The sequence below is a fragment of the Prionailurus bengalensis genome, chromosome B1, assembly GCF_016509475.1.
Source record: "Prionailurus bengalensis isolate Pbe53 chromosome B1, Fcat_Pben_1.1_paternal_pri, whole genome shotgun sequence".
NCBI lineage: Eukaryota > Metazoa > Chordata > Mammalia > Carnivora > Felidae > Prionailurus > Prionailurus bengalensis.
In genome coordinates, this window is record NC_057344.1 from 120,273,085 (window position 1) to 120,299,568 (window position 26,484).

The window sequence follows — 26,484 nt, forward strand, 5'->3', positions numbered from 1 at the left end:
TAACTGACCTGGATGAATCCAAAACCAGATAATCCTTTTCGATACGGTTAACTCAAGAATTCTACAGATATGGTAGATCAGTGAAGAGTTAGCTGGAAGCCTTTGCCATGTGTCCTACTTACTGTGGGCTGATAAACATGGAAGTTCCATGTTTTGTTTTGCTTTTTTAATCTATACAAATGAGACGATTAGACAAGACCATCTGTAAGGTCTATTCCAGTTCTAGCATTTTATGATTTACAAAGATAACAGTTATAATTGTGCATATCTATATACGAAGAATAAAACAAGGACCGTTATGAAAATGGATCGGATATTAAGGGAGCTTAGTATTAAGGGAGATTTCATTGTTTTTCCTGAAAGACTCAACTTTGTAATGATGTCAATCAATATGTAGTGGTGCTATAGTTTAAACTTAACCAGACAGTTCTTCTTTTTTCAAATCCTTTTCAAATATCTTAATATGCTCTATGGGACATCCTCACCTTTCATTTATTTTTACAGTGGGATTGATTTCATATAAACAGTGCCAGATCACTAGGCCATCGGGAGGTCCGCACACCCATCACTTGCTGGTAGGGGCTTTCTACCGTGCATACTCTTTTAACAATTGCAAAGCCTGGCAAATGCAAAGATTTTAACAGCTTTGAGCCCATGGGACAGTGTAAAAATTCTTGCCCTCCTTAGATTGCACTACATTTCATTATGCATCATAGGGTCTTGAAACAATTTGAATGATCCAGGGGCCCTGAACTAATTTAAACCTCTGGTAAGCATCTGGAACCGCCCCTATATTTTCTGAAAATTTTCTGATCAATCTTAAAGCATATTTCATGGGATGAGGAAGGTCTGAAGTAAATTCCCTAGTGTGGGAAAGTTCCTCAAGTCATACATGGATCTAGAGTGTGCAATCAACTCAACAAATCGGGACTTAAAACAACTTTTGTCTATGACTCCTCAGGAGATATCAAACCTAATACCAGGGAAACCTTTTGAGGTGAGGTTAGTCCTTAGGAGCAATTCCTCTGTTTAGCTTCTTACAAAATTTAAACTAAAAAATAAGTTACAAATTCAGCCCTATACCTTTTGTAGACAGAGGCTGTTGGCTTGTTTTATTAATTATATGAACTTTCTAAAAGCATGAAAAAGCAACAGCATGTGCAACATGAGCCTCCAGAATTGACTAACCATAAAGATAGAGATTTATTGACTACTAATCTATTTAAATACAACTTCCGTTTTTAAACAGCATTAGATAATTAGCACTGAATAATATGCAACGAACTGGATATTCTAAAGATTAGTAGTCTATGTTATGACTCATCTCTGTCAGAGCTGGGGACAACGGTGGCAAAGGAAAAAGAAAATTCTCCTAATTTTTATTTTAAAAGTGAAAAAAAAATTAATGAAGAAATTCATTATTTTTAAACACAAAATCCCTTTAGGACAGGTGGAGAAACATATACATGTGTACTTCAAATTTATTATTATTTTTTTTTCAGGAAGATAAGATGTCTTCACATGCATAGTTCTAAATGTGTTTCTGATTCTAAATTTTGAGATTAGAGGTTTGTCGATCCACAGCCATTCATTTTAGTAACTCCATTTGCTTACAATGAGTCATCAACCTCAAAGGCAAGGGCTATGTCCATCCGGTCAGAAAGTTTGATTTAAAGACAATCTTTTTACTTTCACTGGAGTCAGACATCAAAATAACTTCGGTTTGGTAAACAAACACACTGTTTTACTCAGGCAAGCTTTCACACATCTACATAGAGTGAATTAAATTTTGAATTTTGGAACTACACAACCCCATAGGTAAATCATAAGTGTCCATTTTTTTTTATGACTCTTGGACCCATAATAAGGAACTGCAGTTAAAAATTCTTATTGTAGTGCTATGCTTATAAAAATAGTATTTGAAAAACATGCTTTTCCTGGTATGCAGAGAAACAGATCTTAGCTTGATTTCTCACTTTCGTGGATTACACAGATTTTACAAGCTACACAATTTTCTGGGTGGCCAGACTGCTGAGCAGACTTCTAGGGGATAAACTTCCACTGGGAGGGTCCTTGAGAGACTTAGCTACTTCTTGAGAGAAGTCACCGCTAAAGAACTGGACGTGGAGGTAAAGCAAAGGTGAATCACGCTGGCAGCCCACGGAGTCAGTCTGCCACAGCAAGCAAGTAGAATAACGCTCCCAAGTCTCGTGTGGCTTTCCTGTCCCCACCTCAAAAACTTTTACCTAAGGTCAGCCTTATCATGATAGTTAAGATAGTTATAGCCTGTAAATTCTGACCCCAATCCAAGTACATGTTACAATTACAGTAACCATGATGGAAGCTTTATTTAAGTTCTTGACCTAGTTAGCATTCATTTAATGTTACACAATGCAAAAGTGTTACACTCACTCAGCGGAGCTACGAAAAGCATTAAGAAAGGTTTTGGGTAATAACTCCAAGACAGCAAGTATATGCATCCCCAGTCACACAAATGTGGTAAGCACATCCATTCAGAGATTTATTGACTTTGTCCTCATTCTGTGGGGGCCTATACTATTCCTCTACCGATCCCCCTAATAATTGAGCTCTCCTCACTATAAGGAAGTATTAAGATTCTCTTTCCTCCTTTTTCATAGCAATAGTCCCATCCAATTTCCAATAAATATTTATCCACAGAGTTGGAGCACAGTGAGCAAGCCACTTCTATTCCCAGGCATCCTCTATAAAACCTAGTGGTGAGAGGAAGAGCCTGATGAAATAAAATGCTCCTCTTTTGTCTCCAAAGGGGTCGAGTCTAAAGCTAACACGAGACAAAAGAGGACTCAACGGTCCATTCGAATACTTTATCTACACCCTACTGGTACTTCTAGCCTTTTAGGTCACATGTTCCAAAGACAAAACAGAAAAGGCTGGAGCTTTTGAAGGAAGGAAGAAGGCTAAGAAGTACCACGTGTGCACGGACAGGGTTGATGGGTGTAACTCAGTGTATACGAACAGCCTATCTCCTTAAACATGAAAATGAATGCAGACAACTGTGCCTTTCGTAGGAGTGGCTGGTAAGCAAAGGTGGTGGAGATCGTGAGATACCAAGGATCTACAATCGTCTAGGTTTTACAGAACTACATACTGAGGCTCAGGACACTTAGAAGAATGACTAATGAAGTAGGCGAATAAAGTTGTTACACAATTTGGGCTGGGTGTTGAACTTCTAGATAAGCTACTTCCTTCATAAAGTTCACTTATTTTATTCGGTGCTTGAGATATTAATAGGAAACTTATGGATCTAACATTGAAAGAGGAAGTCCCATCCCTTTAATCATCTTACCTGTTTAGGTTGCTCTAATATTTGAAGGTATGGACCATCTGCTGAACATGAAAACAACAAACAGAAAGCAAAAGAAACTGTGAGCCATCTCACATTTGCTATAAAATATAAAGCAAGTAAAAACTGAAATTATGTCTTTAGAGGTTTCAAATTCATTTTTTAGCTAAAATTCCATAATGATATGACGTGCCTTCCTCAATTGAAGAGCAAATTTATTCTTAACAAGTTCTATATCTCTAGAGAGTCACAATAAATAAACATTTGCTGAACCCCAAGAAAAGGTGAGATGTCTGTCAGGCAAGGAAAAAGATGTCAATAGCTTCACAATCTTGTCTACTAACAAAGCATTTTTGAAATGATACAAATACCAGTTAAAAGCAGCAACCATTTCCTGGGCACCATGACATTTCCTTTTGCCTTCACATCATTAGACACAGACTTCCATTCCTCAAAGAGAATGTGCTCAGTGTGAAAGTATAAGAGGCTAAGCTAGCGCCTACTCGTGTGAAATACACAGATAATGATCTCAGGCTACCTGCCTTTCCTGACGCTAAGTATTCGGTTACTTCCCCTTATTTGAATCCCTAAGTACTGCCTGTGTTTCCCAATTGGCCAGATTGTTTCTTTTCCCTCCCAAATCTAATTTGGTCTGTCAGACATAGTGGACTTTTCCTGTTAATCCATAGTTTTTGATGTTTGTATACAACTTCTGAATACTGTGCCGAAAATTTCTAAAATGGCACAAATATTTTATAAAATCCTGAAAATAATTTAATTGATGATAGGTGCATTGTAATTAATTATTAAAAACACATAAAGAAAACTAGAAGTTTAATCTACACCCTGACTATACCTGCCTTGGAAATTCAAAGGAAAATCAGAATCTCTGATAGTATAAATACAAACTGTTCAATATGAGAAAGTCTCTAAGTTCCCCAGCTGGTTTCTATGTCAATAGTATAATAACCCATAGCTCTGCAATAAATAGAAGCATATGGTGTTTCTCACTCATTTGACTGTAAATTAAGATGTTTGATACTAACAAAATTCTAGGAGAATGCATCTGTGCTCATTTCAGTTTACTGTCTCTTAGCCTGAAGTTCATTCTTTTAATAACAGAAGTTTACATTATTTTATTTATTATTTAAATAATGTTTCAAGTTTATTTTTTAATGAGAGAGAGAGAGAGAGAGAGAGCGAGCGAGCACAAGCTGGGGAGAGGCAGACAGTGAGAGGGAGACACAGAATCTGAAGCAGGCTCTAGGCTCTGAGCTGTCAGCACAGAGCCCAATGTGGAACTCAAACCCATAAACCCCAAGATCATGACCTGAGCCGAAGTCAGACGCTTAACTGACTGAGCCACCCAGGAGCCCCCATATTATTTTAGATAAATACATTTACAAGGAAGATTTAATCCTTTATGTTGAAATTAAAAATAGACTGTAACATAAGAGAGAATTTATTTTTATCTTTTCTGTATTATGATGAATCAGGATAAAGCTAGAAAACCGGAGCAACAAAGGTAGAATTATTTCCTGCTATTAGGCAAGAAATTTACAAGGAAGTCAGTTGAAAAATGACTGAATCTAGTAAAATATACACAAGAAAGGAAAAATGGGTAGTAGCTGGCCAAGGTATATGTAATTTAAGAAAATTATCTTCTCTTCTCTGTATGAAATTTATCCCTGGACACTTTCAAATACTTCTAAAAAAATTGCAGTTTAAAAATTCCAAAAACTGGCTAGAATTTAATTTTTGATAAGGAAATAAAACTGCTTAGCAATAGAAATATTTTCACACTACTAATATAGCCTGTGTGATAACGTAACAAATCTACTCATACAAACATTCCCTCTAGAATGCTAAATCAAGAAGAGAGGTCTCTAAAAAAGCAACTTTTATATGTCATGGAAAATACAGAAGAGTTGGATCACATCTACATTATATTTCAAGTCTCTCACTTATTAACTCTTCTAAAAACACTTGAAGTGTTGCTATTATTTTTGCTGTATGGTTTAATTTCCTTTAAATATGTGAAATTCCAAGGTTTGGGAATTTTATTAGTGAAATGGGGCCATTTTTCTCTTTTAGTGAACACACTTAAAAGTTGAGCCAACTAGAAAATTAGATTTGATATGCGTATATTCATTTTAATGCCAATTTTCTTTTGGCCACATTTCAATGCCATGAAGTAACATCCTATTATATAGAGAAATTTAAATTATAGTATATATATTATGGACTTAAAAGTTATACCATATCCCACAGAATTTTCAACACGTGGTAGAACTAATAATAGTTTTAGATTTCAAGAAGATAAAACAGTCCATATGAGAATTTCAAGTTAATATTGGTTTACATAACCTTTCTATCCCTTTAAAATGTGAGTAAAACATCCATACATCTTGAATCATAAAAATTGGACCACGCCACTGCAACAAAGAGGGAAAATCCTAGCAGTAAAAATGATGAGGTAATAAGTGGAATATGAGGTTTTGAGGTATAATTTTAAAAGTTTTTCTAATACTATGGCAAAATAATTTCTACAACATGAAGCTCTGACCACAATATTTATGGAGACGTTTCTTTTGATAATCGTATTTCAACTTCCATAAATGTGATGTAATAAAAACAAAGCATCTACTCAGGGTACTGTTTGGCATTTACAGGGCATTAAATGGAAATGTTTATGTCTTCTCAGGGCAAAACCAAGTTCTTAAGAGTTTCAATAAAGCATTGATACTAAGAAAGATACTTTGAACCCCAGAATAAAAAGTTCACAGGAAACACAGAAGTTACCAAGATATTTACTTGTTCACAGGAAGCTGACCTAGAGCTCAGATTGGACAGCACTTCAAGGGACCTCAGATACGGCAGCCTGCATAGTATGTTTTGTGGGGTAAAAAGAGAAAGGCCTCAGCAATACAACTTCTACTAGGGAAGGTGAACATATACCAGATTTACTTTTTCCCTCCCAAGAATGCCTAGAAATACATAATAGAAATAAAAATGCAGAGAAACATTCTTACCTAAAAAAAAGAAAAGTGCGTACCATAGTTACAACACAACAATAATTATAAGCGAGAATGGTACAAACTGGAAAGTCTCCCAAGAGGACAAGGAAGTCCACAGTAAAGTCCATCTCAGTGATTACAACGCTCTCTGTTTGTTTTTTTAATTTTTTAAGTAATCTCTACACCCAGTGTGGGGCTCACATTTGTGACCCCGAGATCAACAGTCACATGCTCTGCTGACTAAGCCAGCCACATGCCCTAGTTACAAAACTCTTTGTTTTATATACAACTTCCATAATTTACTCACACTGCCTCAGAACATCTGTTAAGTCCCACTGGTGACTGGAGGAGCACATAAAAAGAGCCATCACATAAGGCTGACATACACATCAATTAACAGAAAGAGACTAAATGAATTGATTTTTTAAATCACTCGTATGAGATTCAACAATTTGACAATGGTGATAATGCAGTCACGTTAGAAGGAAGGATGATTATCATGAGTTTTCTCCAATTGGTCAGAATGTGAAGCTAAAAGCTTTTTTAAAAGATGATTTTTCTACTGAGATGATTCTTATGATTTTTGTAAACTTTGTTTCCCCAGTGCCCAGCATACTGGATGGCACATAACAGGAGCTCAAATAAATGCTTGGGGAATAGATCTGAGAAGCTGAGACTACCTCACATACACACATACATATACATACATATATGTATGTATATATATGTATGTATATATATGTGTGTGTGTATGTGTGTGTGTGTGTGTGTACACACACACACATACACACATACACACACACACAAATATTCTCTGTCAGGAGTTATATAGAACCTAGAGCTAACAAGATTGAGTGAAAAGGAAAATGATACAAGTAAAAAAATTCCTTCTGAGCTGTCTTGGCAGATATCACTAACAATCACTAACATACTGGATGGCACATAACAGGAGCTCAAATAAATGCTTGGGGAATAGATCTGAGAAGCTGAGACTACCTCACATACACACATACATATACATACATATATGTATGTATATACATGTATGTATATATATGTATGTATATATATGTATGTGTGTGTGTGTGTGTGTGTGTGTGTACACACACACACACACACACACACACACACACACAAATATTGTCTGTCAGGAGTTATATAGAACCTAGAGCTAACAAGATTGAGTGAAAAGGAAAATGATACAAGTAAAAAAATTCCTTCTGAGCTGTCTTGGCAGATATCACTAACAATTTAAGTCAGACAATGGGTAAATGGGATAGAATATTTTCATGCAAATATAGTTCAAAAAAGTATAGTGAGGGGCACCTGGGTGGCTCAGTTCGTTAATCAAGCGTCCAACTCTTGATTTCTGCTTGGGTCATGATCTCACGGTTCATGAGATCGAGCCCCATGTCGGGTTCTATGCTGATGGGGAGTGGAGCCTGATGGGATCCTTTCCCTCCCTCTCTGCCCCTCCCCTGCTTGAGCACAAGTGCATGTGCAATCATGCTGTCTACCAAAACAAATAAATAAAACTTGAAAAGAAAAGTATGGTATAGTGAAAGTTGGTTTTTTAAAACATAAATCACCATTTCCTTTCTAGGCATCTTACTGACTTTCTAAAAGAAGCTATTAGCAAATCTTGAATGTAAAAAAAGCAAAAACAAAACATGTGACAGGGCAACAGAGATGAGGAGTTTTCTTACCTGTAGGTAGGGGCATCTCTGGTTGAAATATTTCTGGATTAAATATTGTATGAGTCAAAGGATCCAAATGAAACATCTGTAAAAAAGAAAATGTAAATAAGTCGATCCTTATTTTTCCAACATCGTATTAAATATTTGAATTTGCTACACATAAACCAGTTATTGGAAGAAAAACTAAAGTGAAAAAAAATCTGAAAATATTTCAAATCAGTATTTTAAAAATATGTTCATGAGACCTAGCTGAGTTCTCACGTGTACAGAACTTTACATGTGGGCTCATTTTTTTTTTTTTTTTTTGTGACAAAGGGATTTGAGAAGAATGGTCTAGAGAAGCCAGCACCCAGAGAAGCCAGCACCCAGAGAAGCCAGCACCCAGAGAAGCCAGCACCCAGTATAGCTTGCTTACCAGGATATCTTCAGGGCCCCGTGTATGTTTAAAACAGAGCGGATCCTTAATCTTTTTTTAACAAATGACTTAAAACCTGTACTCTCTGAGAAATATGAGCATAATAATATGATCTTAGAAATCCTAGAAATATTTCTTTGATAATGGTAAATGAACTACGCTAGCCATACGACTTCAAAGCCTGTAAGACTTAGGCAACAGCCCCGGAACAATCTACAGAAAAACTGAAAATATAACTTATGGTCTGAGCAACAGATATAACTGAGCCCTGAGCTCCCTCATTTCTTTTTTTCCACCTTTGCTTAACTAGCACAGTGCAGAGTACCTGAAATCTAGTGGGTGTGGCAGGCTGGATAATGGCTCCCCTTAAGACACCTACATCCTAATCCCCAGAACCTTGAATGCTATCTCATAGAGCAAAAGGAGTTTGCAGATGTTATTAAATTAAGAATATGGACATAGAGAGCTACTTTTAAATTATCCAAGTGGGCCCAGTAAGAGGGATGGAGGAGGCAGAAGTGAAGGTAGGAGGTGTGACAGTGGAAATAAGAAGTTGAAGTGATGAGGGTGTCACAAGCCAAGGAATGGAAGCAACCTCTAGAAGCTCAAGGAGGCAAAGAAAGGAAAGCCTCCAGAAGGAACGAGCCCTTCCAACACCTGCACTTCAGACTTCTGACACTTAGACTGTAAGGGAATACATTTGTGTTATTTTAAGTTACTAAATGTGTGGTAATTTGTTATAGTACCCAACAGAGAACTCATACAGTGGGCAGGGATCATGTGTTGATTCAATTATATATTCTATCCTGGTAAGTTACTAATAATTACTTATCCCAAGAGAAAAATTTTCTTTCCATTTAGTTCATTTAGGACTTAAAATTCATATTTCTGGGGCTCCTGGGTGGCTCAGTCGGTTATGTGTCCAACTCTTGATTTTAGCTCAGGTCATGATCCCATGGTTTGTGAGTTCAAGCCCTGCGTTGGGCTCAGCGCTGACAGTGCAGAGCCTGCTTGGGATTCTTTCTCTCTCTCTCTCTCTCTCTGCCCCTCCCCTGCTCAAGCTCTGTCCTCTCTCAAAATAAATAAACAAACTTTAAATAATTAAATAAAATTCATATTTCTGGGCTTAGCATTTGTTTCAACCTAAATAAGTCATCTGTTTGAAATATCTGTGGGCTACATAAAAACCAAACCATATTTCATATTTGTGATATACTAGTTAGTAAGTGTGCTAGAGCTGGTATTAAACAAAAAGAAAAACCAGCATTACAATTTACTCCTTTTCTTTATTAGTATAATATCAGAGGTTCCTGGAACCTAAGATCCTAGTATGCCTAGTTAAATGAAACGTAAGAAATACAGAGTTTAAATAAAGAACACTTCAGATCCAGTTGTGAGGTATGCAAATTTTCAATTGAGGAACAGCAAATGTGCTCCACACTTCAATGCTTAAGAGTAAAGTTCATCTACGCTATTCATTGTTCGCTGGAAAGGAAATATAGGAATCAAAAAACATGTTATTGCAAAAACAGGCCCCACCGTATAGAGAGTATTCAGCAGTCTCAGAGCAGAAGAGATGACCTAGCAACTAATGTCGTCCTTAGGGTCCTGCAGGTGGCTAAAATGACTGAGTAGAGGGCAGAGCACTGGTCTGAGGAGAGATACACACATTCCACTTCTGACAAGGAAGACAAGCCGTGTTGTGCCCTGCAGCTTGCATTGTATATTAGGTTATGGTTGGAGAGCAAATTCCAGAATACATTAAAACACTGAGGATAGCTCACTGAGGACACGTGAACCTCAGGAAATATACGCCATTAAGCTTCAGACAAGAAAAAAAAAACCCCATACTACAAGGACCTCTTGCCTCAAAAATGGAAATATCAGAACATACCCCACCCCTGTTGCTGATGATCACAAAAGTGCCCACATAAGAAAAACTCTCAAAATGAATGTTTTCAGCAGGTTTTACTTTTGTGTGGCATAAAGGACCATCTCTTGCTGATAAGATTTCCTGTGTACAGACAGGAAAGCATGGTCTAAAACCAAGCAGAACATGCTTGTTAGAGTTTGCCTTTAAATGTTAGAGACAGCATATTAAAAGTGAAAGGTAAAACACAGGTTTTGATAATGAGTAGCCAAATTATCTTTTTTGCTGTAATCAAAGAAAATGTTCCTAGATTGATCCCTCTAACACCATTTGTATAATAAAATTCCACAGGAGCATCTTAATGTGAAAAGCTATGCCCACCCATTCTTTCTAAATAAATCAGAACATTATCAACAGTAATGAATGCTACACAAGTCCATTTTATTTGAAGAAGTGATACCAGATCCCTTAAAAACTATTTCACTTTTGGTTTTATTTTCCTGATTGCTTGCATGCATAAATTTGGAAAATCCATTTTTTAGGTGGTAGCCACCAAAGTTTTAATGTGAAATGATTACGAATCTTGGACTAGGGTGTCCTGGTACCTAGTTTTCCCTCTCTTTGTCTCGCCTAGCAAACTACATTTTCCAAATCGCAGCTTACATGGGCTTTCTCTGGAAAGTCACTCATAATCCTGCTCTGCCCTCCAGGTAGTAGAGCGATCCCTTTCCACATTTCTGGCTCATTCTGTGCAGAATACTATGATGACATTTATCACCATAGAGAAACTGTTCATACCTCTGTCCCTTGTATTAGAATGGCAGCTATATTAGGGTGTGTGTATCACTTCTGTAGTCCTCCTTAGTCAATGTTCTGATATGTAGTAATGCCTCAACAAACAGCTGATGAATGAATAAATCTCAATACTTTAAATACTTCTCAAAAAACATCACATTAAAAATTTAATATTGCTATTATACTTACCCTAGTGCCTGAAAGTTGCTTTCAAATGGTTTATCTAACGTACATGTAATATAAAAAAAATAAAACACATGTCTATGTGTGTATAGACACAGAGAGAAAGAGAGGGAGGGAGGAGAGAGGGAGACAGAGGAAAAGATGGGGAAGAAGCAAAATATTAATAACCAACAAAGATTTGTTGAGTATTCAATATTTCTATAGGCCTGAAATTTTTCAAAGTAAAAAGTTGGGCAAAAAAAGTTGGTATCCCTTCTTAATTGAAAATAGAATTATAATGAACAGTTTTATGTTCCTAAAACACATTCATTGCCCATTCAGTCTTTTCAACACCCCTTAGAGTGGGGGGGCCAGCATTCCTATTCCTTATTTCTTTGCAAATAAGAAAAGTGGGACTGGGGGGAGGCAGGTGTAAGTGATTCCTCAAGTTTAAAGAGCTGTTTGTTCAGTGGCAGCCAGCACCTACATAAAGATACTCGAATTCTAAGGCCAAGGTCTTTTCACTACAGTAATCTGCCTTCTCATCAGATGAATTTTAAATACTTTGTGTTCCCCCCGCAAAAGATACATTCAAGCTCTAATCCCCAGTACCTGTGTACTTTACTTAGGAATAGAGTCTTTGCAGAAGTAATCAACTTAAGATGAGGTCAGACGGAAGGGTGGGCCCTAAATCCAATGACTGGTGACTGCATCAGAGAAGAGAGAGGGAGATTTGGATACAGAGACACAGGGAAGAAGGCGGGTCTGCAGGAATGATGCAGCCACAGCCAAGGAGCACCGAGGGTTGCTGGTGACCACCAGAAGCTTGGAGAGAGGCCTGGGACAGATTCTCCTTCAGAACTTCCAGAAGGAACCAACCCTGTCATCATGTTGATTTTGGATTTTGGTATTCTAGCCTCCAGAACAGTGAGAGAATATATTTCCGTTTTTTTAAGCCACGTGGTTTGTGATAATTTATTACTGTAGCCCTAGGAAATTAATATGGTAGTTATCATTTGATCTGTAGATATATAATTTTTATGCAACAGTATGTGTGATGAAAGGGTTTCAGTTACTTATTTTCTATGGCATGTCCTCTCTGACCTTACATGTAGGGACAAGGAAACTGCAAAGACAATTTAAAATAAATTTTTACCAATTTTAGAGTTTTCCTGATAAATATGGTGGCTGTTTCTATATATTTTAAAAATGATTACGTTTCTTAAAAATTATCAGTTAAATTATAATACTCACTTGTTCATGTGCTCCCAAATATGAATCGTCTTCTGCCATTCTGGAGCTATATATCAAAACAAAACAAAACTGTAAGAATGGAATGACACTTAAGAATTCCATCAGGTAGGGGGCGCCTGGGTGGCTCAGTTGGTTAAGCGTCGGACTCTTGATCTGGGCTCACAATCTCATGGTTCGTGAGATGGAGCCCCTTGTCAGGCTCTGCCTTCATAGCACAGAGCCTGCTTGGGATTCTGTCTCTCCCTCTCTCTGCCCTCCCTCCCCCACCCCCCAAACCTCATTCACAGTCTCTCTCGAAATAAATAAACTTAAAAAAAAAAAAAAAAAAAAAAAGAATTCCACCATGCAGGAGTAAACCTTATTATTCCAGTAAGACCAAACATAATCCTTTTGAAAAGATTTTAGGAGGGGAACATCTTCCTTAGAAGAGTAGTTCCTCTTTGGAACCTAAATCTAACAGCAGGAAAATTGCACCATCGAGGAATTCACACTTATGTACAATCCGAAATCCTTATGTCAAGCTCACAACAGTGTCCTAGAGTCTGGTACAATCCATCCTCTGCATAAAGATCACACACACTCACATTCTTAGGTCATTCCTTTTTGTCACCATCTAGACTTGAAGGATTTAGTCTTAGCTCTTTGTGCAGATTATTTTCCAACCTTTCAAGAATTCTGTGATGGTCCTAGAACTGTGTCCAAGTTTTCTACCTGCTGCTTGAGCTAAGAAGCTCCGAGAAGGTCCTCCTGCCTCACACTTCCTTAGAATTAGGGATGGCCATTTGATGAAATGCTCACCGGTGGGCCATTGGAACTACCGTGTGCCATTCCCAGGTCTATTGCTCTAGGTCCTTGACATGCTTCCTTCGTGGTTTTGTTTCTTTTTCTCTTTCCTGCTGGATAAGACCTAGACGTGAAGAAGACCCAGCCTCTACCACATAGATGATGATAAGTGGCAGCTGACGCTGGTGGTGATGTAGAAAGAAATAAATTCCCTTGTTCTTTAACCTCGTGTATCGTGGGGTCTCGCTATTACAACAGTCTAGTCTTTACCCTAATGACTACATTACCTAACAGTCTAGTAAAGACAAAGTCCTCCAAAGAGGATCCTGGCTTCCAATGAAATCCTCTCCTGCTAGTGACCTCTGTGACTTATAAGGAGTGGACAAGCCTTGTGAGGATTGCTAGTGGGATACAAAGCAGTGTCCAGCTTCAGCAAAAGGGAAAAGGCTACATCCTATAGAATAAGAACTCCATGCAGATTTTAAAGAAATATTTGTCTCAAATAAGAAAGATTTATAATGCAATCTTCCTGCTGAAGATTTACAAATAACTGTAATCAATTAAGATAAGCAGTTAAAAAAAGGAAAATTGCCCTGATACCATAGAAAGGAATTAAGTGATTCAAAATTCCAGAGTTCTTCCACTGCTGGGTGTGTGACTCTGGATATATGGCCTCTGTTTCCTCATATGTAAAATGAAAGGTTTTGATGGGATGGACCTTTGAAAACAGTAGGATTTGGTGAGCTTGGAGTTATGTTAGCTAACAAATGCTTATTGAAAGAACAAATCACAACTCTTTTTGTAAGCCTGGATTTTTATATGTACTTAGGTATATATCTATATTCAAGAATCACTATAGGGGTGCCTGGGTGGCTCAGTCAGTTAAGCGTCTGACTTCAGCTCAGGTCATGATCTCACGGTTTGTGGGTTCGAGCCCCGCGTCAGGCTCTGTTCTGACAGCTCAGAGCCTGGAGCCTGCTTCGGATTGTCTCTCTCTCTCTCTCTCTCTCTCTCTCTCTCTCTCTCTCTCTGTGTCCCTCCCCCACTTGTTCTCTCTCTCTCAAAAATACACACTTAAAAGAAAAGAATCCCTATAATAAATTTCAGGTATTTAAAGAATACTAATAAAATAGTAAGTGTTACATTGAAATACAGTGCTAATACCAGTTATAATACTCTTGGGAACAATCCTTATTCTTAGAACACTACAGGACTCCAAACTTCCAAGAAAAATATTAAGACAATTTTTTTTATCTTTAGGTTTTCCGTTAACGTGAGCTAACTACGTGAATCCTCTCAAACAATCTTAGCACATGGTCTTCAAAACAGAGGTGAGACTGTTGGCTTGCTAAAATGACAGAATCCATTCAGTACCTGTTACTCTGATTATATATGTGTGTGTAGATGTGTACATACATCTGTGGATGGTTTCCTGAACTTTGAATGGATAGATTCAGTAGCAAGTGGCCCTCACTCTGATTTTAAAACTCATTCTTATCATGATCATTACTGTAGTTAAAACTTTAATTAAGGGGTGCCTGGGTGGCTCAGTCAGTTGAGCGTCCGACTTCAGCTCAGGTCATGATCTCGCAGCCTGCGAGTTCGAGCCCCGCATCGGGCTCTGTGCTGACCGCTCAAAGCCTGGAGCCTGCTTCTGATTCTGTGTCTCCCTCTCTCTCTGCCCCTTCCTCACTCATGCTCTGTCTCTTTCTCTCTGTCAAAAATAAAAATAAACATTAAAAAAAAACCACTTTAATTAAGATCTCTAACCTGTAGGCACAGGACAAGCTACCCAAGTAAATACAGTCCTCTTGCCAACATCATCCTCATGATTTTTGCGCAAATGTGTGGCAAAAGATCACAGTTTTAAAAGCCCAACAGCAGCCCAAGAGATACCCGGGTGGTGATTAAAATATGAACTTTTACAAGCTTTGTAAGATAGTTAAGTTCGCTGTGAAGAGCTGAGGTGATAGTAATCCTACAGTGATGTCAATGTTAATTCATAATTTAAAAATAAAATGTCAAAAGAAACCAAGAATTATTAGGAAAGGATGAATCATTGAGTACTATTTGCATTAATTGTAAAAGCAGGGTTTTATTACAAAGTTTTGAAATACCAAATAAGTCTTTGGAACTAAAGGATCAGGAAAGACCAGGGAAAGCCCCTACTGCCCCCCTACTCCCTGAGCCCTTCCTCTCACTTTCCCTTTGCACAGTTCCGTGCTTTTGAGGAAGGACCTTGAAACAGAAAGGAAGATATTGGGTTGACTGGTGAGAAGATGGGCTTAAGCTCTGCATCTCTCTCCTATAATGGTTGAGGCTTTCAGGAAATTTTTCACACCGTGGAAAGAGAAATAGAAAATGTAACTAGCTAGCAATAAAAACAGCTTCTCCAGGGAATTGTGTGTATTTCTCACACGAGAGGCATAATGTTATAACTGGCTATGTTCCAAATATGTGACGAGCGCTACATGAAATGCCTAATGGATTATTTTCTGCACATCTGTGACAACCTCACCACTGACACCAAAGGCCAGCACAAAGAGTTGTTAGTGAAGGCAGCAAGGCCAAGGCCACTTCCTTTCTTATAACCGGAGACATTTTCTAGGATCAGATATATTCACATTTTTTGAGGGCCCACTGTAAGAAAACATACTCTTTTTATTCTATTAGATTTCATAAAAAGAAAAAAACAAAACTTTTCAAACCCATTGATTTCATGACCGTCTAATGGGTCATAATCTGCAGTCGGAAAAACAGAATTTCAGGTGCCATTCAGAGGATGTGGGTGGGAATCAGAAAGATAGTGTCTCTATTTTTAAGATTATATTCAGCTATAACAGACACTACTTAGGTGTAATTTTAATACTTTATCCTGGTATAAGGAAGAATGACAAGAAAAAGAGTGACTTTTCACCATTTTTCTGTTGCATGATAAATTGATACAGAGAAAGGCTATGCTGGAGTTTCTTTCCTTTTTAAAAACATTTTTTTGGTTTATCTATTTTGACAGAGAAAGAGAGAAAGAGAGAGAGCAAGCGGGGGAGGGGCAGAGAGAAAGGGAGAGAGAAATAATCCCAAGGAGGCTCCAAGCTGTCAACTCGGAGCCCAATGTGGGGCTCGAACTCACAAACTGTGAGATCATGACCTGAGCTGAAACCAAGAGTCAGATGCTTAACCAACTGAGCCACCCATGCATGCCTGGAGTTTTTTTCTTTAGAGGAATTTTTTGGAGGAAGTGTACTGTAAGACATACACACATGTGTGCTACATACAATGTGAAACATTCAACTGCGACTATCTTTTGACTCTGTAATTCCACGTCCAGAAAGTTGTACTAAAGAATTATATGAGTAAGCGTGCAAAAATAAATCAATAAATAAGGACAAGGATATGCATTGCCACACAAAAAAAAAACTGGAAACAATCTAAATGTCCTTTGATAGCAGATTGTTTAATTACAATTATGCTACACTCACACCTTATATATTATGTAACTGTTAAAAAGAATAATTTGGATCCATATATAGTGACATGGAGATTATTGCTCCCTAAGTTATACATTCCTATGTTTTAATTTTCTAACTCATTTATTTGATTAGAAATAGACATTTTTAAGAAAAAAAAAGAGATAAATCAAACGCTGTGCTGAACATGAAGTTTAGCTGTGACATCTTTAACAATTAGTGACATATAGTGAATAAAACATGAAGTATAAATGAGCAAAAAATTTCTAAGCACTACTGGAATCCTCCTCATAATAAATATAATAGAAAAAAGTTAACTTTAAAGGTGCTTTTTATTTACATCTTTCTTGTGAGATATCGGCTTAATGATGATGAAAGAAAAGTTAATGGTGGGTTTGCTTTTCTCAGAATAGCTGATTTTTAAAAGTTTTTGAAAAAAACCAATATTTGCAATCTACCGCATTCAGATTTATATAAACTCATTTTCCGTATTTTTCCATGCCTTCATCCATCTTCAGCTCTGGATTGTTTTATTTGAGTGCAGTGAGACTATGTGACCAATGCAGAAGTGCTACCTCATAAGTACAAACACATTGCGGTTGGAGCTGGTGTGAGGTCCCTGTCACAATGGAATGCCAATCTAATAGAGAGGGCAGACACATACACAACATTTAACTATTAGCTCATGCAAAGCTTATTAACATAGTTAATGGGACATAGTAAATGTTAACCATTTTGTTAGAGCATAATAAATATATGTTTATATTAAATTACAGGAAGGAAGAGTAATAGAGACCGTGAAGGTTTTAGGCATTCTGAGAAGAATCAAATGTCTATGGCCATGCCGCCCCGAACGTACCCTATCTTGTCTGAGAAGAATCAAGTACTTTTCTTTCCTATTCTACATTTATAGGCACACTGCCACATTCCCTCCTTAACCCTAACCTTACCACTGTTGAATAAAATGCTTGCATTTTGCCACTACGGACATTTGGCAATGTCTGGAGACATCTTTAGCTGTCACACTAGGTGGATGGTCTAGTGTGTAGAGGTTAGAAATGTTGCTAAACATCCCATAATGCAGAGGACAGCCTTTTACAATGAAGAAGCATCTGACCCTCAATGTCAATAATACCAAGAAAGAGAAACCCTGATGAAAGGCATCATATGACTTTGGTTCACATGTAGAAAGAACTAAACTTTATTGATTACCTCCCAGAAATCAGGAATCATAGCTGGTGCTTCACATTTTTCACTTAATTTACACAATATTCCTGAGAAATAGGGTCCCAGATGAGAAAACTGAGGTTTACAGACAGTAAGTCATTTGCTGAGGTTGACAGAGTAATTCTAGCTAATTTGACTCCACAGACTATGATGTGTTCATTTACCTAAGAGGCAGATGCGATCTTTTTCTTGACCTCTAATTTTATTCATTTTAATACAGCACTTTGCTGCAGGCTTCCTGAATGTTCTGGTTGGAGCTAGTCTACCCATAGCAGAACCTGAAAAGCAGAATAGGACTGTGACAATGCACTCAAGTGAGTTCTTCCTGAGATAAGCAAATGTGAAGGTAAAAATGCCAAACAATAATAGCTCAAGCAGTAGTTGCTTTTATTTTGTTTTGTTTTAAATATCTCCTTTGTTCAATTACAAAGAATAGAAGGAAAATCAAGAGACTCTCTTTCTGAAATATGTCCATAGGAAACACCATAATTCACTAATGACATGATAAAAGTATGTATATCTTTAAAACTAAAGAATACTGAGGGGCGTCTGGGTGGCTCAGTCGGTTGAGCATCTGACTTCGGCTCAGGTCATGATCTCGCTGCTCGTGAGTTCGAGCCCCACGTCAGACTCTGTGCTGACAGCTTGGAGCCTGGAACCTGCTTTGGATTCTGTGTCTCCCTCTCTCTCTGCCCCTCCCCCACTCACACTCTGTCTCTCAAAATAAATAAACATTAAAAAAAAAAACTAAAGTATATTGAAATATTTCTTGAATGCATTGCTCCCTTCATTAATTTAGTCATTCATTAAAAAAATATTTAGGCTTCCTATGTGTCAGTTACCAAAGACAGCAAAGTATACAAGAGTGTACTCCCAGAGCCTACAGTTGTGGTATACTGAAAACAATGATCCAACATTCTTTGCAACTCTACCCAACAAAAGGTAAAATCGATTTCTCCATCCCTTGAATCCTGGCAGGCCTGTTACTTGTGTCTGTACAACAGAATGAAAAAGAAGTGTGAGTTTTAAATGCAAGCTTCAATAAGACTTGCAACAACCATTCTTGCTCTCGTGGAACACTGCTGCCAAGGGAACAAGCCTGAGCTTGCCACTGGAGGATGAGAGATCGTGTGGGGCAGGGAGGCACAGTCCAGGTTGAGGCACCCCTAGACCAAACAGCATCAGATGAGCAACCAGAAGACTTCAGAGGTCAGAGGTCAGCAGAGTCAGCCCAGACCAGATGACCCACAGAGCCCACCAAATTGAGAGAAATAACAAATGTTTGTGTTTTAATTAGCTTTGTGGTAATTTTTTATACAGCAAAAGCCAACTAATGTGACAGTTTAGTAAGTAGAAAGACAAATAAGGAAAACCAATGCAACATGGTAAGTGTCATGGGAAATGGAGGGTGTGTATGGCATGGGTTAGTCATTGTGGTAATTCAGTAATTACATTTTCTTTGTTAGGGTCCTATTCACAACTCTCCCCCCCCCAAATTTGTACTCATTTTTACTGTATTTGCTTATTCAGTCCCCAACACAAAGGAAACAAGTACATTAGCCAAAAATACTGTGATGTAAACATAAATAAAATTAGTACTGTTAAAACCTGCAAAATGTAAATATTAATACATGGCTGCTAGCTTTAAACAGTTTAAAAAACAAATTATAGTATTTTAAAGTTTTTTTTTAAGTTTATTTATTTTGAGAGAGAGGGAGAGAGAGAGAGCACACAAACTGGGGAGGGGCAAAGAGAAGGAGACACAGAATCCCAAGAGGGCTCTGCACCATTAGCACAAGAGCCCAATGGGGGGCTCAAAACTATGAGATCATGACCTGAGCTGAGATCAAGAGACAGATGCTTAACCAACTGCGCCACCCAGGCTCCCCAAAAACGAATTACAATCTTTTAATACTATCAACTCTCTAATATCTAAAATCAAATTAATTATTCCTGCAGCAATGGCCCTGTTCTTGACTTTCCAATTTCTGCCAGTATATCATTGTCTCAGATACGCAGTCACCATTTCCTCCTTTCCTTCTCCTTATCTCACACATACTCAATCAATAACTGATTTCTGCTGATTTCTTCCTTGTGTAATTTCTTGTATCTGCCCCTCCTATCCATTCCCACTGTTGTACCTTACTTGAACTTTCACTGCCTCACTTCTGAATGATAGTAGTAGTCTCCCTATGATTCTCCCTTATTGTGGTGTTTCTTCTTCCTTAAGCACCTTTCATATTATTTCCATATTACTTACAAGATAAAGTCAAAAGCCCTCAACCACTCAGCTTATTATATTACATTCAATCATATTACAAACATCACCTATTACTATGTCCTAACCCAAACCCTTTATTATAGGCAGATTGATCATTCAAAAATGGCTTGCTCATTGCCACCTTGTATTTTGTTTCACAGTAGCCCTGCATCCTGAAATGCCATCTTCCCAATTTAAATATCACCTACTCCTTAAGCCTCTACTCAAATCCGACCTCTGCCCAGTAACGCTGTATTTTCTCTGTAACCTATAGGTATGTTGTCCACATAAGGGCTATCACACTTATGTGTACTGGTGATTTTACCCTTGATAACATACTGTTCTACTGCAATTTAACTATACATACATATATATAATCTTCTTAAGTGGATATAAATGCCTAAAAAGCAGACATGTGGGCTTTACTTCTTTGTATCACCAAATTAGTAATACTAAGTACTTAAAAAAAATTTTTTTTAACGTTTATTTATTTTTGAGACAGAGAGAGACAGAGCATGAACAGGGGAGGGGCAGAGAGAGAGGGAGACACAGAATCTGAAACAGGCTCCAGGCTCTGCTGTCAGCACAGAGCCCGACGTGGGGCTCGAACCCACGGACCGTGAGATCATGACCTGAGCCGAAGTCAGACACTTAACTGACCAAGCCACCCAGGCGCCCCCTAAGTACTTTTTAAAAATTAGTATTATATAAATGGTAGAAAACACTGCAATTTCAGATTTGTCAAAATGTGGACTTCTGGTTTCAGTCATGTCAGGGTAACAATTACTGAGCTTGCCCTACTCAACTGTAAAACTATACAAAATACTTGAAGCAATAATGGAAGACACTGGACAAGACACAGCATTGGGCTATACATCACAAGAGAATGGAAACACTTGAGGTGAGCTCCGAATTCACTTTAAAAAATTTTTTAACGTTTTTTTTTTTTAATTTATTTTGAGACAGAGAGAGACAGAGCATGAACGGGGGAGGGTCAGAGAGAGGGAGACACAGAATCTGAAACAGGCTCCAGGCTCTGAGCTGTCAGCACAGAGCCCGACGCGGGGCTCGAACTCACAGACCGCGAGATCATGACCTGAGCCGAAGTCGGCCGCTTAACTGATTGAGCCACCCAGGCGCCCCCGAATTCACTTTTTGACTGAGTATGTTCCAAACCATGACACAAGGAAGTAGAGTCAAAACAGAACAGCAATCTCTCTGGGCAGAGCATCAGAAATGAGGAATTTCCACAGAAAAAAAGCTCAGAAATATGCATAGGGGTCACCTCTGGTCAATCAATAAATATTATGCTGTATTAGTGCAGAACCAGACTCTGCAAATCCTACTGGAAAAAGATAGATGCCAGGGATCTAAGAGCTAAATGGAGGTTCCAGAAGTTTTGAGAACCTATAAGAGACATTGAAGTTCCAATTATCCAGGATGAAGAGATATCACTGAACAATCTGAGGATTCAGGTTTGACCCCAGAAAGATCATGCTATTGGAATAAAGAACATACCCAAGAATAAAGGCTACTCTAAACTCATCTTTTTAAAAACAGGTGATTCACCAGTAAATTTATTGCCTATTACCAAAAAAAACCTCAACACTCTTGAAAGGAAGACCAAACTACATACTCTCTACAATGTAGTACCCACAATGGACAATAAAAAAGGACAAAACATATGAAGAAGTAGGAAAATATGACTCAAAAGAAAACAATGACACAAATTGTGGAATTAGCAACCAGTGACTTTAAAACCATTAATAGCAATATGTCCAAAAATATAAAGGAAAAGATGAATATAATATATGGATCGGGAATCCTGGAAGATAAATTGAAATAAAAAAGAAAAACAACCACGGAAAATTTTATTTACTTAAAAAAATTTTTTTAGTGTTTATTTTTGAGAGAGAGAAAGAGAGACAGAGACAGAGTGCAAGCAGGGGAGGGGCAGAGAAAGGGAGTTTCAGAATCCAAAGCAGGCTCCAGGCTCCAAGCTGTCAGCACAGAGCCCGATGTGGGGCTCGAACTCACAAACTGTGAGATCATGACCTGAGCTGAAGTCGGACACTTAACCAACTGAGCCACCCAGGGACCCTGGAAAATTGTAGATCAAAATGGGATTTCACTAGGTGACCTGATCAGCATATTGAAAACTATAGAAGAAAGGATAAATAAACTTTAATAATAGTCAGTAAAAACTATCTAAAGTACAGAGATAAAAAGCAGAAAGAAATTAAGATACTTTTAGTGACCTATGAGACAGTATCAGGTGGTCTTACATATGCGTAATTTAGAGCCCTAGAAAGAGAGAGAAGAAAAAATATTTGAAGAAATGGCCAAGAATTTTCCAAAGATGATTTAAAAATATTTTTTTAAGTTTATTTATTTATTTGGAGAGAGAGAGAACACAAGCAGGGGAGGGGCAGAGAGAGAGAGGGAGAGAGAGAATCCCAAGCAAGCTCCACACTGTCAGCACCAAGCCTGATGTGGGACTCAAACTTACAAACTGTGAGATCATGACCTGAGCAGAAATCAAGTCAGATGTTTAAGCGACTGATCCACCCAGTAGCCCTCACAAATATTATTAAAAAAAAAAAAAAATCAACCCATAGATCCAAGAATCTCAAAGATCCCCATGTTGGATAAACACAAATAAAAACATGCTTAGTCATATCACAACCAAACTGATAAAAAAAAAACTTAATACAAAAGATGGGGCTTCTGGGTGGCTCAGTTGGTTGCGTGTCCAACTCTTGATTTCAGCTCAGGTCATGATCCCAGGGTCGTGGGATCCAGCCCTGAGTCAGGCTCCACGCTGAGCGTGGAGTCTGCCTAAGATTCTATTTTTCTCCCTCTGCCCCTCTACCTTGCTCATATGCTAAAGTAATGCTAAAGAAAACAATACTAAAAGCATCCAAGGACAAGGGAGAATAATGATAAGCATGATGGCTGACTTCTCATCAAAAATGATGGAAGTGCTGAAAGACAAAGTTTAGTGTACGGTTCTATACTCAGCAAAAATACCCTTTAAAAATTAAGGTGAAATTGACATTTTTCAAATAAACAACAGCTGAGAGAATTGCATGATCAGTAGGCCTGCTGCATGTTAAAGAAAGTTTTTCATGCTGAAGGAAAATGATACCAGACAGAAACTTGTATCTACATGAAAGAATGAAAAATGCCAAAGATGATGAAAATGTGTGTAAGCATAAGGCTTTTTTTCATATACTATTAAAAAAATACAACATATTTTGGGGTTTATAGCATATGCAGAAGTAAAATGCACAACAAAAATAGCACAGAGGAAGGGAAAAGGACAAATGGAAGTATACCATTGTCAAGTTCTCACATTATATGTAAGAAATTATATGTAAGGAATGTTATTGCATTAATTTATGGTAGATTCAAGGATGCGTATTGTAATCCCTAAGGTAACCAGTTTAAAGTATAGCCAATGAAGGAGATGAAATGGAATTTAAAAACTAAACTTGACTGGGGTGCCTGGGAGACTCATTGAGTTGAGCGTCCAACTCTTGATCTCAGCTCAGGTCTTGATCTCAGGGTCATGAGTTCAAGCCCCACATTGGGCTCCATGCTGGGTGTGAAGCCTACTTAAAAATAAATAAACAAGTAAAAACTAAACTTATTCAAAGATGGCCAGAAAAGAGGAAAAAATGAATAAAGAGCAGATGGCACAAACAGTTAACAACTACCAAGATGGCAGCTTAAACCCAGCCACAACAATAATAACATTAAATGGAAATGAACTAAATGAACCAAAAGAAAGTAAAGATAAGTCAGACTGGACAAAAAAAGTAAGACCCAAGCCTTAAATTTCATAGGAATTACACTTTAATATAAAAGACTCAAATAGTTTAAAAGTATCAGGATGGAAAGTTATGCCAGTTATACCATGGAAATGCTAAACATAAAAAATCAGGGTATACTAAAATATCACATACAGTAGACCTCAAGAGAGGAAATATTACCAGGGGTGAAGAGAAACATTTCTTAAGAATAAAAGGGTTGGGGTGCCTGGGTGGCGCAGTCGGTTGGGCGTCCGACTTCAGCCAGGTCACGATCTCGCGGTCCGTGAGTTCAGGCCCCGCGTCGGGCTCTGGGCTGATGGCTCGGAGCCTGGAGCCCGTTTCCGATTCTGTGTCTCCCTCTCTCTCTGCCCCTCCCCCGTTCATGCTCTGTCTCTCTCTGTCCCAAAAATAAATAAACGTTGAAAAAATTAAAAAAAAAAAAAAAAGAATAAAAGGGTTAATTCATGACAGAGAAATAATGATCTTAATGTGTATGCACATATTAATAGAGTTTCAAAATACAAGAAGCAAAAAGTGGCAGAACTAAAGGAAGAAACAGAAATATCTATAATTATAGTAAAGATCTGTACCACTCCTCTCGCAGTAAATGATGAAACCAAATCAACAGAACATCAGTAAAGATACAGAAAATTTAGAACAACAGCATTAATAAAACTAAATGCTTTTATTTTGAAAAGCACTTAGTTCTATGCATTAGAACTGAGAACACTCCACCAATGAGTGTGGAAGACACATTCTTTTCAAGTGTACATGAAACAGTCACAAGGACAGACCATATGCTGGACCATAAAACAAGACTCAGTAAATTGTAAAGAAGTGAAAGCATACAGATGGGTTATCTAAACATAATAAAATTCAATTAGAAACCAATGACAGAAAGATATCTAGAAAATCCTCAAATACATATAATTAAGTCAAGATGCTAAACTGTGGGGGAGAAAAGTACCTCTTAGAATCAATAAACCATAGTAAATATAATCTCTTTCACTCTGTGAGAGAAGCATCTAAATTCTTGCTCTATCATGTCTTCCGTAACCATGGAGGACAGGGATTTTCTTAGAAAGATCAGAATGCATTCCGATGTGTTCCATAAGTATCAAATCTTTGCCTATGCTTGTTTTCTTAATCTAGATGACTGAAATTTATAGGATCAAAAAGATGTTTTAGACATTTTCTAATCATAATTGAGTTCATACATATTAAATGTCAGATTCCATTCTAAGTAAAATTGCTTTTTATTAATAGCATAGTAGGATAAATATGGTGAATGTAAATTTGTATAGCTAGAGAACTTCTCTAAAGATTACAGTATATTAGATAAAACCTTACATGTTATAACTGAAGTCACTCATGAGCTACTGCTGCCTTCCATTTCCATATAAAAACCAATTCAATACATTTACTCAAAGTGTGAGGTCTTTCATTCAGGTGGCATCAGAAAAGAATTTGACTTATTACAGATTTCTTTTCTAAAAATAGAGGATGATGGTGGGGGTAGGGGATGAGGGATGGATAGGTGGAACATAGGGGATTTTTAGGGCAGTAAAAATACTCTTGTATGAAACCATAATGATGGATACATGTCATTATACATTTGCCCAAACCCACAGAACACGCAACACCAAGAATGAACCATATATAAACTATGGACTTTGGGTGCTTGCAATGTGTCAATGTAGGTTCATCCCTTGTAACAAATGTACCACTCTGAAAGGAGATATTGATAATGGGGAGACTGTGCTTGTATAGGAGCAAGGGTATATGGGAAATCTCTTGTACCTTACCCTCAATTTTGCTGTGAACCTTAAACTTCTCTAAAAAAAATTAAGTCTTAATTTAAAAAATGGAGTGCAACCAAATTTTAATTTCATGTCTGATCTTCTTCTTATGTACCATTTTGGAGTATTTGTACTTTCAGGTTGAAAAGGAAATAGACCTCAAGAATTATGAATTAGAGATTAATATTTTGACCAGATATAGAGAAACTGATCAAGTTCTCTTAAATTTGAATATGACAACTTCAGTTTGGACTTCATTTTTATTTATCCCCAAATGCTGATAAAAGGGCATCCTTTATGTTTTAAATGAAAAGGACTAATTATGTGAACCAGCAACACTTGGTTCTCTGGATGAGGTGACAGTTGCCCTGGAGGGAGAAAAGGGTTTCCTTGAAGAAATGAGCACAACAATGACCTTCCAATTACCCACACACAAATGTGATCTGCAAGCATCAAAATCAGGCCTTATACAGGGACCTTTCAGTCCTGGAATCTAGTTATGAAGCCATTTCCACACTGACCACTCACACAGATAAATCCTTCAATTTATGCAGATGCCAATGTATAAAGTGAGCAGGAAGAAAAAAGTGAATTACAT

The 26,484-nt window shown here is 37.6% G+C and overlaps 1 protein-coding gene across 2 annotated transcripts in view; it reads right to left on the bottom strand.

The window, feature by feature from the left end:
- NFKB1 (nuclear factor kappa B subunit 1) overlaps positions 1-26,484 on the bottom strand; it is a 120,277-nt gene that overhangs the window by 83,137 nt on the left and 10,656 nt on the right. Inside the window, exons 2-4 of one of the 2 annotated variants that reach the window (XM_043571656.1) lie at positions 12,536-12,581; positions 8,049-8,124; positions 3,329-3,366 (exon numbers count right to left, since the gene is read on the bottom strand). In XM_043571656.1, the coding sequence (XP_043427591.1) occupies positions 3,329-3,366; positions 8,049-8,124; positions 12,536-12,574 (153 nt within the window). In that variant the 5' untranslated portion in view covers positions 12,575-12,581. Of the gene's footprint in view, positions 1-3,328; positions 3,370-8,048; positions 8,125-12,535; positions 12,582-26,484 lie in introns of both variants that reach the window. The other variant, XM_043571648.1, reaches the window with a different exon arrangement.